The 10847-nt window shown below is 35.7% G+C and overlaps 1 protein-coding gene across 1 annotated transcript; it reads right to left on the bottom strand.

Annotated features, from left to right (window-relative positions):
* Nucleotides 1–4105: 4105 nt before the first annotated feature.
* Nucleotides 4106–10459, bottom strand: Vha16-1 (Vacuolar H[+] ATPase 16kD subunit 1). Its single transcript, XM_081992927.1, has 3 exons — nucleotides 10256–10459; nucleotides 7561–7750; nucleotides 4106–4893 (listed from the first exon to the last, which is right to left on the bottom strand). The coding sequence occupies exons 1-3, from the start codon at nucleotides 10335–10337 to the stop codon at nucleotides 4686–4688; spliced, it is 480 nt and encodes a 159-aa protein (XP_081849053.1). The 5' UTR covers nucleotides 10338–10459; the 3' UTR covers nucleotides 4106–4685.
* Between the last annotated feature and the right edge of the window lie 388 nt (nucleotides 10460–10847).

Genomic DNA, 10847 nt, shown 5'->3' with positions numbered 1-10847 from the left:
TTGTGACGTTAATGAAGGCAAAGTGACAGCTGACAGAAATATATAGCGGCGTCCTTGTCTAGCGCATAGCTGCCGGTGAGGGCAATGAATTGGCGCGTCAGACTGGAGGGGCCATGCCATTTTTTGGGCCACAAACCAAATGGCATTTATGTTTTTAATTGCATTTACACATTTTTCTCTCTCTCTCTCTCTCTAGTTTACACTTCTATTCGTCTCAATTTGACACTTTTAAGACTTTTTCAGGCATTCTTACGTCATTTGACAATATGACGACACCAAAAACGCCTTTCTGTCTAAATTTGACACTTTTAAGTCATTTGACAATTCCAAGACACCAAAAACACATTACTGTCTCAATTTGACACTATTAGATAATTTTAAGTCATTCTGACGTCATTTGACAATTCCAAGACACCAAAAACACGTTTCTGTCTCGATTTGACACTTTTAAGACATTTTCAGTCATTATGACGTTATTTGACAATTCCAAGACACCAAAAACACCTTTCTCTCTCAATTTGACACTTTTAGGTCATTTTGACGTCATTTGACAATTAAAAGACACCAAAAACGCATTTCTGTCTCAATTTGACACTTTTATGTCATTTTGACGTAATTTGACAATTGAAAGACACTAAAAACACATTTCTGTCTCAATTTGACACTTTTAAGTTATTTTGACGTCATTTGACAGTTGAAGCCCCCAAGACACATTTCTGTCTCAGTTTGACACTTTTAAGTCATTTTGACGTCATTTGACATTTCCAAGACAACAAAAACGCATTTTTGTCTCAATTTGACACTTTTAAGTCATTTTGACGTCATTTGACAATTCCAAGACACCAAAAACACATTTTTTTCTCAATTTGACATTTTTAAGTCATTTTGACAATTGAAAGACATTAAAAACTCATTTCTGTCTCAATTTGACACTTTCAAGTAATTTTCAGTCATTTTGACGTTATTTGACAATTTCAAGACACCAAAAAGACATCTTTGTCTTGATTTGACACATTTAAGACATTTTCAGTCTTTCTGACGTCATTTGACGATTCCAAAACACCAAAAACACATTTCAGTCTCAATTTGACACTTTAAAGTTATTTTGACAATTGAAAGACACTAAAAACATATTTCTGTCTCAATTTGACACTTTTAAGAAATTTTCAGTCATTCTGACGTCATTTTTGACAATTCAATAGTTCAGCTGTCTATGATGTAATTTTTTTCCCAATGAGGTGGGTAAGAGGTCACTTGTAAAGAGATTACTTCTGAGCCCCCCACTCCATTACCTTCTGAGCGATCAGAACCAAATTCTTACCAGAGGTAGCCAGATAGTGTAGCTACATTTGAGCGTTCGAACCACCTTAATATCTCAAGTAGTTTAGAAGCAGGAATTTTTTGAATTTTCGTGTTTCAGAGAATAGAGTTTGTACTCACTTGTAAAGGGGTTACTTCTGAACCCCCCACTCCATTACCTTCTGAGAGATCAGAACCAAATTCTTACCAGAGGTAGCCAGATAGTGTAGCTACATTTGAGCGTTCGAACCACCTTAATATCTCAAGTAGTTTCGAAGCAGGAATTTTTTGAATTTTTTTTTTTCCCTCCAACCAAAGTCAGCCGCGTTGCCAAACTGCTCCTCTTTTTTGGGAGAAAACAGCGTTTTAGAGCAAAAACCCTAAGAAGCTATCTGGTAGAGCGTGAAATTCCCTACAACTTTCCTTATGTTCACTTTTGCGATAACTCCTCAAATAGCGACACTTTTAACTCATTTTGACGTCATTTGACAATTCCAACACATCAAAAACACATTTCTGTCTTAATTTGACACTTTTAAGTAATTTTCAGTCATTTTGACGTCATTTAACAATTCCAAGAAACCAAAAACACATTTATCTCTCAATTTGACACTTTTAACGTCATTTTGACATCATTTGACAATTGAAAGACACTAAAAACACATTTCTGTTTCAATTTGACACTTTTAAGTCATTTTGATGTCATTTGACAATTCCAACACACCAAAAACACATTTCTGTCTCAATTTGACGTCATTAGACAATTTCAAGACACTAAAAACGCATTTCTCTCTCAATTGACACTTTTAAGTCATTTTGACAGTTTCAAGATACCAAAAACGCATTTTTGTCTCAATTTGACACTTTTAAGTCATTTTGACGACATTTGACAATTCCAACACATCAAAAACACATTTCTGTCTTAATTTGACACTTTTAAGTCATTTTGACATTTTCAAGATACCAAAAACGCATTTTTGTCTCAATTTGACACTTTTAAGTCATTTTGACGACATTTGACAATTCCAACACATCAAAAACACATTTCTGTCTTAATTTGACACTTTTAAGTCATTTTGACGTCATTTAACAATTCCAAGAAACCAAAAACACATTTATCTCTCAATTTGACACTTTTAACGTCATTTTGACATCATTTGACAATTGAAAGACACTAAAAACACATTTCTGTTTCAATTTGACACTTTTAAGTCATTTTGATGTCATTTGACAATTCCAACACACCAAAAACACATTTCTGTCTCAATTTGACGTCATTAGACAATTTCAAGACACTAAAAACGCATTTCTCTCTCAATTGACACTTTTAAGTCATTTTGACAGTTTCAAGATACCAAAAACGCATTTTTGTCTCAATTTGACACTTTTAAGTCATTTTGACGACATTTGACAATTCCAACACATCAAAAACACATTTCTGTCTTAATTTGACACTTTTAAGTCATTTTGACAGTTTCAAGATACCAAAAACGCATTTTTGTCTCAATTTGACACTTTTAAGTCATTTTGACGACATTTGACAATTCCAACACATCAAAAACACATTTCTGTCTTAATTTGACACTTTTAAGTCATTTTGACATTTTCAAGATACCAAAAACGCATTTTTGTCTCAATTTGACACTTTTAAGTCATTTTGACGACATTTGACAATTCCAACACATCAAAAACACATTTCTGTCTCAATTTGACACTTTTAAGTCATTTTGACGTCATTTAACAATTCCAAGAAACCAAAAACACATTTATCTCTCAATTTGACACTTTTAACGTCATTTTGACATCATTTGACAATTGAAAGACACTAAAAACACATTTCTGTTTCAATTTGACACTTTTAAGTCATTTTGATGTCATTTGACAATTCCAACACACCAAAAACACATTTCTGTCTCAATTTGACGTCATTAGACAATTTCAAGACACTAAAAACGCATTTCTCTCTCAATTGACACTTTTAAGTCATTTTGACAGTTTCAAGATACCAAAAACGCATTTTTGTCTCAATTTGACACTTTTAAGTCATTTTGACGACATTTGACAATTCCAACACATCAAAAACACATTTCTGTCTTAATTTGACACTTTTAAGTCATTTTGACATTTTCAAGATACCAAAAACGCATTTTTGTCTCAATTCGACACTTTTAAGTTATTTTGACAATTGAAAGACATTAAAAACACCTTTTTGTCTCAATTTGACACTTGTAAGTCATTCTGACGTCATTTGACAATTCCAACACATTTTTGTCTCAATTTGACACTTGTAAGTCATTCTGACGTCATTTGACAGTTTCAAGAAACTAAAAACGTATTTCTCTCTCAATTTGACGTTTTTAAGCAATTTTCAGTCATTTTGACTTCATTTGACAATATGACGACACCAAAAACGCCTTTCTGTTTAAATTTGACACTTTTAACACTTTTTCAGTCATTCTCTATTACAGGCAGCGTGTTTTCGGCCTGTAACTCCCTTATAAGGCCCGTTAGGGCAAAAACCCTAAGAAACTATCTGGTAGAGCGTGAAATTCCCTACAACTCTCCTTATGTTCACTTTTGCGATAACTCCTCAAATAGCGGAGCTACGCTCCGCTATGGAGTTACCGGAGCACTTTAGTGCACTGTAGGCAGTTTTCGGCCTGTAACTTCCTTATAAGGCCCGTTAGGGCAAAAAGCCTAAGAAACAATCTGGTAGAGCGTGAAATTCCCTACAACTCTCCTTATTAACACTTTTGCTCCAACTGCTCCTCTAACACCAGAAAAGGAGGAAACAAAAAACGCAAGATTCAAAACAGAAATTATGTAATGGAATGTACACAAATTTATTTCGTTTCTCCTTTCGAAACATACGAACGAATGAATTTCTCTCTCTCTCTCTCTGGGAAACTTAATCGAGTCGGCTGCGCGGGTGGGTGGGGAGAGAGTGACGTTTCGAGTGACGTGTGGCGCGTCAAAAGTGACAGCCACACGTCACATTTTGACAGCGAAAACAAAACAAGCTAAAAACCACGAACAATTCTATATAAACGGACATTTCTGTTTGGTAATAGCGCCCCCTTAGTTTATTTACAACAACAATTTGTTTTTAATGTTTTCATATATTAATTGGGGTGATAGGGAGGGGCAACTAGGGATGGGGGGGGCTAGGGAATTTAATACTGAAACGCCAAATTCCTGCGGGGGAAAAAACCTGGGGAAACTCCCTAACTATCATACATTTGAGGTGCCTTTACATAACCTCAATTAACGTTATTTACACGTAAAATGTGTTTTATACTACTGGGACAGGAGTGGGGGGGGGGGGGAGGATGACGTAAAACAAGATGGTGGACGAAAACAGGCGGTGGGGGAAGGAGGGGGGGAAATTAATTTTTGGTGTAAAGGAAAATGGCGACGATCAGCCCGTAGAGACCCAACACTTCGGCGAAAATCAAAATCAGAATCATTCCGACAAAGAGGCGGGGCTGTTGGGCGGTACCGCGCACGCCCGCGTCTCCCACGATGCCGATGGCGAAGCCTGCCGCCAATCCGGAGAAGCCCACCGCCAGGCCGGCGCCCAAATGCAAAAATCCCCTGCAACACGATAAACGAAAGCTGTCAGCTGTCTTTTGTCAATTTTTTGTTTTGACAGACGACGCGCGCCGTCAAATTTTGACGCGTAAGTGACAGTTGACACGTGACTGCTGTCAAACGAACTGTCATAATCCTCAGAAACGCGTCTAGTTGTGAAAATTGTGTTAAACTGTAATTCTGGCAAATTTTGACGTGTAAGTGACAATTGTCAAAATAACTGTCATAAATCTTGTGATTTCACAGTTTGGTTAAGTTTTTTTTTTTTTCACTTTTTTTAATCCTTATTTATTTTTTTAAGTTTTCTTTTACTTTTTATTTATTTTTTTATTTATCTTTTTTTTTAGTTTTTTTTTGACAGTCGGGTTAGATTCGTTTTTTTGACAGTTAGGTTAAGGTTTTTTGAGATATTTATTTTTTTTTTCATTTTTTTTTTTCACTTTTTTTTATTCCTTTTTTATTTATTTTTTTTTAGTTTTCTTTTATTTTTTAGTTTTTTTTTTTTGACAGTCGGATTAGATTCGTCTTTTTGACAACTTTGACAGTTAGGTTAGGTTAAACCCTCTTTTCTTAAGTTTTTTTGACAGTTTTGACATTAATGACAGTTGTCACGTGATTGTAGGACACTGTTTAGCTAGACCGTCACGTGACTGCTGTCAAACAAACTGTCATAATCCTCAGAATCGCGTCTCGTTGTAAAAATTGTGTTAAACTGTAATTCTGGCAAATTTTTACAGTTTCGACGTGTAAGTGACAGTTGTCAAAATAACTGTCATAAATCTTGTGATTTTGACACCTCCCACATAAATTTCAATTTTTTTTTTGACAGTTTTGTGTATTTTGACAATTTGGTTAGGTTTTTTTTTGAGATATTTATTTTTTAATTTTTTTTTTCTTTACTTATTTTATTAATTTTTTTTTTGTTTTCTTTTACTTTTTACTTATTTTTTTATTATTTTTTATTTATTTACCTTTTTTTTACTTTTTTAGTTTTTTTTTTGACAGTCGGGTTAGATTCGTTTTTTTGACAGTTTTGACAGTTAGGTTAAGGTTTTTTGAGATTTTTTTTTTTTTTTCATTTTTTTATTTTCTTTTTTACTTTTTTATTCCTTATTTATTTCTTTTATTTTTTTAAATTATTTTTTAGATTTTTTTTGACAGTCGGATTAGATTCGTCTTTTTGACAATTTTGACAGTTAGGTTAAACCCTCTTTTTTTAAGTTTTTTTTGACAGTTTTGACATTAATGACAGTTGTCACGTGATTGTAGGACACTGTTTAGCTAGACCGTCACGTGACTGCTGTCAAACAAACTGTCATAATCCTCAGAAACGCGTCTCGTTGTAAAAAAATTGTGTTAAACTGTAATTCTGGCAAATTTTGACAGTTTCGACGTGTAAGTGACAGTTGTCAAAATAACTGTCATAAATCTTGTGATTTTGACAGCTCCCACATAAATTTCAATTTTTTTTTTGACAGTTTCGTGTATTTTGACAGTTTGGTTAAGTTTTTTTTTGAGATATTTTTTTTTTCACTTTTTTTTATTCCTTATTTTTTTTTTGTTTTCTTTTTACTTATTTTTTTATTATTTGTTATTTATTTATCTTTTTTTTACTTTTTTAATTTTTTTTTGACAGTCGAGTTAGATCCGTTTTTTTGAGATATTTATCTTTTTTTTTATTTTTAATTTTTTCATTTTCTTTTTCACTTTTTTTATTCCTTATTTATTTATTTTTTTTAAGTTTTCTTTTATTTTTTATTTATTTCTTAGTTTTTTTTTTGACAGTCGGATTAGATTCGTCTTTTTAACAATTTTGACAACTTTGACAGTTTGGTTAGGTTAAACCCTCTTTTTTTAAAGTTTTTTTTGAGCTATTTATCTTTTTTATTTTTTTCACTTTTTTTTATTTTTAATTTTTATTTTTTATTTATTTAATTTTTTTAACTTTTTTAGTTTTTTTTTGACAGTTTTGACAGTTAGGTTAAGTTAAACCCTCTTTATTTAACTTTTTTTTTAGATATTTATCTTTTTTTTTATTTTTTTTTGTTTTTTTTTTCACTTTTTTTTATTTATTTTTATTTATTAATTTTTTATTTTATTTCTATTTTTTATTTATTTATTTTTTCGACAGTAAGGTTAGATTCGTCTTTTTGACAGTTTTGACAACTTTTGACAGGTTGGTTAGGTTAAACCCTCTTTTTTTGACAATTTTGACAAGTTTGACAGTCAGTTTAGTTTAAACCCTCTTTTTTAAGGTTTATTGACAGTTTTGACAACTTTGACAGTTCGGTTAGGTTAAACCCTCTTTTTTGAAGATTTTTTGACAGTTTTGACAACTTTGACAGTCAGATTAGGTTAAACCCTCTTTTATAAGTTTTTTCTGACAATTTTGACAACTTTGACACTTAGGTTAGGTTAAACACTCTTTTTTGAAGTTTTCTTGACAGTTTTGACAACTTTGACAGTCGGGTTAAGTAAAACCCTCTTTTTTCGAGTTTTTTTGACAGTTTTGACAACTTTGACAGTCAGATTAGGTTAAACCCTCTTTTTTAAGTTTTTTCTGACAATTTTGACAACTTTGACACTTAGGTTAGGTTAAACACTCTTTTTCGAGTTTTTTTGACAGTTTTGACAACTTTAAAAAAAAAAACACAAAAAAAACCAACTTACTTGTAAAGCGTATAAGAGGTGGGGGCGGCAATGTTGCCGGCAATCAGGATGGCTATGACCAGGCCGTAAATGGCGATAATACCCGCCATGACGACGGGAATAATACATTTCATAATCAGTTCCGGTCGCATTACGGACATGGCGGCGATTCCGGTTCCGGATTTGGCCGTTCCGTAGGCGGCGCCCAACGCTGAAAAAAAATTAGTGATTTTATGGTGAAGGAACTTTGACGCCCTCTAGCGGCCAAACGGTGCGACCAATCAACTCGAGGGGGGATATTTTTGGAAAGCTTGAAATCTGCTCATTCATTTGTTTTCTATGACATTTTGACGTAACTTGTCAAATAAGGGAGTAAATTAGGGTTAAAGCAACAAGTGTCAAAAAATATGCGATTTTATGGTGAAGAAACTTTGACGCCCTCTAGCGGCCAAACGGTATAACCAATCAACTCGTGGGGGGATATTTTTGGAAAGCTTGAAATCTGCTCTTTCATTTGTTTTCTATGACATTTTGACGTAACTTGTCAAATAAGGGAGTAAATTAGGGTTAAAGCAACAAGTGTCAAAAAATATGCGATTTTATGGTGAAGAAACTTTGACGCCCTCTAGCGGCCAAACGGTATAATCAATCAACTCATGGGGGGATATTTTTGGAAAGCTTGAAATCTGCTCTTTCATTTGTTTTCTATGACATTTTGACGTAACTTGTCAAATAAGGGAGTAAATTAGGGTCAAAGCAACGAGTGTCAAAAAATATGTGATTTTATGGTGAAGGAACTTTAACGCCTTCTAGCGGCCAAACGGTATAACCAATCAACTCGTGGGGGGATATTTTTGGAAAGCTTGAAATCTGCTCTATCTTTTGTTTTCTATGACATTTTGACGTAACCTGTCAAATAACCGAGTAAATTAGGGTCAAAGCAATGTGTGTTAAAAAATTAGTAATTTTATGGTAAACTAACTTTAACGCCCTCTAGCGGCCAAACGGTATAACCAATTAACTCATGGGGGGACATTTTTGGAAAGCTTGAAATCTGCTCTATCTTTTGTTTTCTATGACATTTTGACGTAACTTGTCAAATAAGGGAGTAAATTTCAAGTTAAGTATGGTTTTGAGTGGTTTGGCAACACTGCTCCAATTTTTCCTTCAACCCCTTCAAACTTTGCTAAACTGACACATAAAAATAATTTTCACAGTGTTGCCACTATTACTCTGAAATTCAAGTGATACTTTCAGTAATGTGGCAACACTGCCCACAAAAAAAAAATTCTAAAAACAACCTGACAAGCATTTAAGTATTTCCAGAGTTGCCACTGCCACTTTTAATAATTCAAGTGCCACAATTTGGCAACACTGTCCCACAAGTCTAAGCACCATGGAAAAAATCAAAACAATGTTGCCAAACTGCTAAAAAAACACAAACACCAACTTTTCTGACATTAGTTGTTTTGACACTGAATAACTCGCTCAGTTGACACTTGACGTCAAAATGTCACAGAACAGAAAATATAGTCCAGACCGAGAGGTTTTTGAAAATGTACTTTTTTTGTCAATACCTTGCACCGTTTGGCCGCTAGGGGGCGTGAAAGTTGCTAAAAGAAAACTTTTCTGACATTAGTTGTTTGACACTGAATAACTCGCTTAGTTGACACTTGACGTCAAAATGTCACTAAAGCAAAAATGTAGCCCAAAGTGTCAGCTTTGAGAAAATACCATCGAACCACGTGATTGGTTGGACGGTTTGGCCGCTAGAGGACGTCAAAGTCACTATAGACGACAAAAACAGTGTTTTTCTTGACACTCGTCTCTTTGTCACTGAATAACTCGCTTAGTTGACACTCGACGTCAAAATGTCACAGAACAAAAAACATAGTCCAGACCGAGAGGTTTCTGAAAATGTACTTTTTTTTGTCAATACCCTGCCCCGTTTGGCCGCTAGAGGGCGTTAAAGTGATGCACGAAAACAAATTTGAAAACCACTGGGCGCACGTGAGCCAACACCTCGCTCCAATCAGCCAAAGTCACATGACCTCAACTCTCACGTGATTGCACTGGAAAAATTAGGTTATTAAAACCTTATTTAAGCTGATTTAATCCAGTTTCCAGGTTAAGTAAACTGTAGGATAACACAACTCGAAAAATCAAGTGACACTCGAAATTAACCAACAATCACACTTCACCAAAAATCAAGTGGGCTGGGTGCGAGATTGTCTATTTACACAGGTCACGTGACCCCCAGTCATGGGTTGCTTGATTGTGCTTGCAGGTCATGTGACCCCACCCCTTCAAGTCATGGGTTGCTTGTTTTACACTTAAAAGTTTGAGTAGGCTTTGTTTTTCTTGGAGTGGCACTCTTGATGAGAGGTTTCCTTGCGGGGGGGGGCTCTTCAATACACTTTGTGGCCCCCTTTACAAAAAAAAGGGGCCCTCCCTGTACAGGGAGGTTGGTTAGGACACAGTAAGGGGGGCCAGAAAAGCGTATTAAAAGCACTGCGGGGAGGGCGAAAAGTAGATCGGGGGCACTGCAATAAGCTTGCATTGTGGTGACCTACGCCCCCGTATAGGGGGCCCCCTTATAAAGAAGGGGGCCCTCCCTAGACAGGGGGGTTGGTTAGGACAGTTAGGGGGGCGAGAAAAGCGTTTTAAAAGCACTGCGGGGAGGGCGAAAAGTAGATCCAAAAAAATCAATACGTACCGCTGAATATGATGGCCGATGCGGCTCCCATTACGCCGAAAAATGGTCCGTAGACGGGATTTTCTTCACCCAATTCGGACATTGTGCTTCTGGCCTACTAACACTGGTAAAATAGAGTGAGTTTGGGTGGTATTTACAGCGTGAAACACTCTGTAACAGAAGGAAAGCGACTGTGACAAATATGGCCTACGCACGACTGCCACCAAGCGGGTACAAGACTGGGTCATGTGACCGAGCGGCTGCGCTGATTGGTCCGGATCGGAGCGGCCGCGCTGATTGGTCTGAAAGGGTGCGACGACGCTGATCAGTGATGATGTCACGGCAACCATTACGACCTGAATTCACGTGAATTTGATTACGATTCGGACACGGGATTGTTTGGTAAATTGTCACTCGAATTACCGTTAATGCGGTTGCGTAATTCACGCCCTGAATCGGTAGAAAAGGGGCGGAAAACACCCGCCTGACTGTTATCATATGACAGCCTTGCCCGGTCCGTTTCCGGCTGTCAGACGTGGCGGCCCTTTCAAAATGTCTACACTTAAACTTTGACAGCCCGTAACTCGGTTGTTTTGACAGTTGGCGAGCTGGT

Source organism: Ips typographus, linkage group LG15 (genome assembly GCF_016097725.1).
Source record: "Ips typographus isolate SLU linkage group LG15, UJ_Ityp_2.0, whole genome shotgun sequence".
NCBI classification, from domain to species: Eukaryota; Metazoa; Arthropoda; class Insecta; order Coleoptera; family Curculionidae; genus Ips; species Ips typographus.
This window is presented reverse-complemented; position numbering and strand designations above follow the sequence as displayed.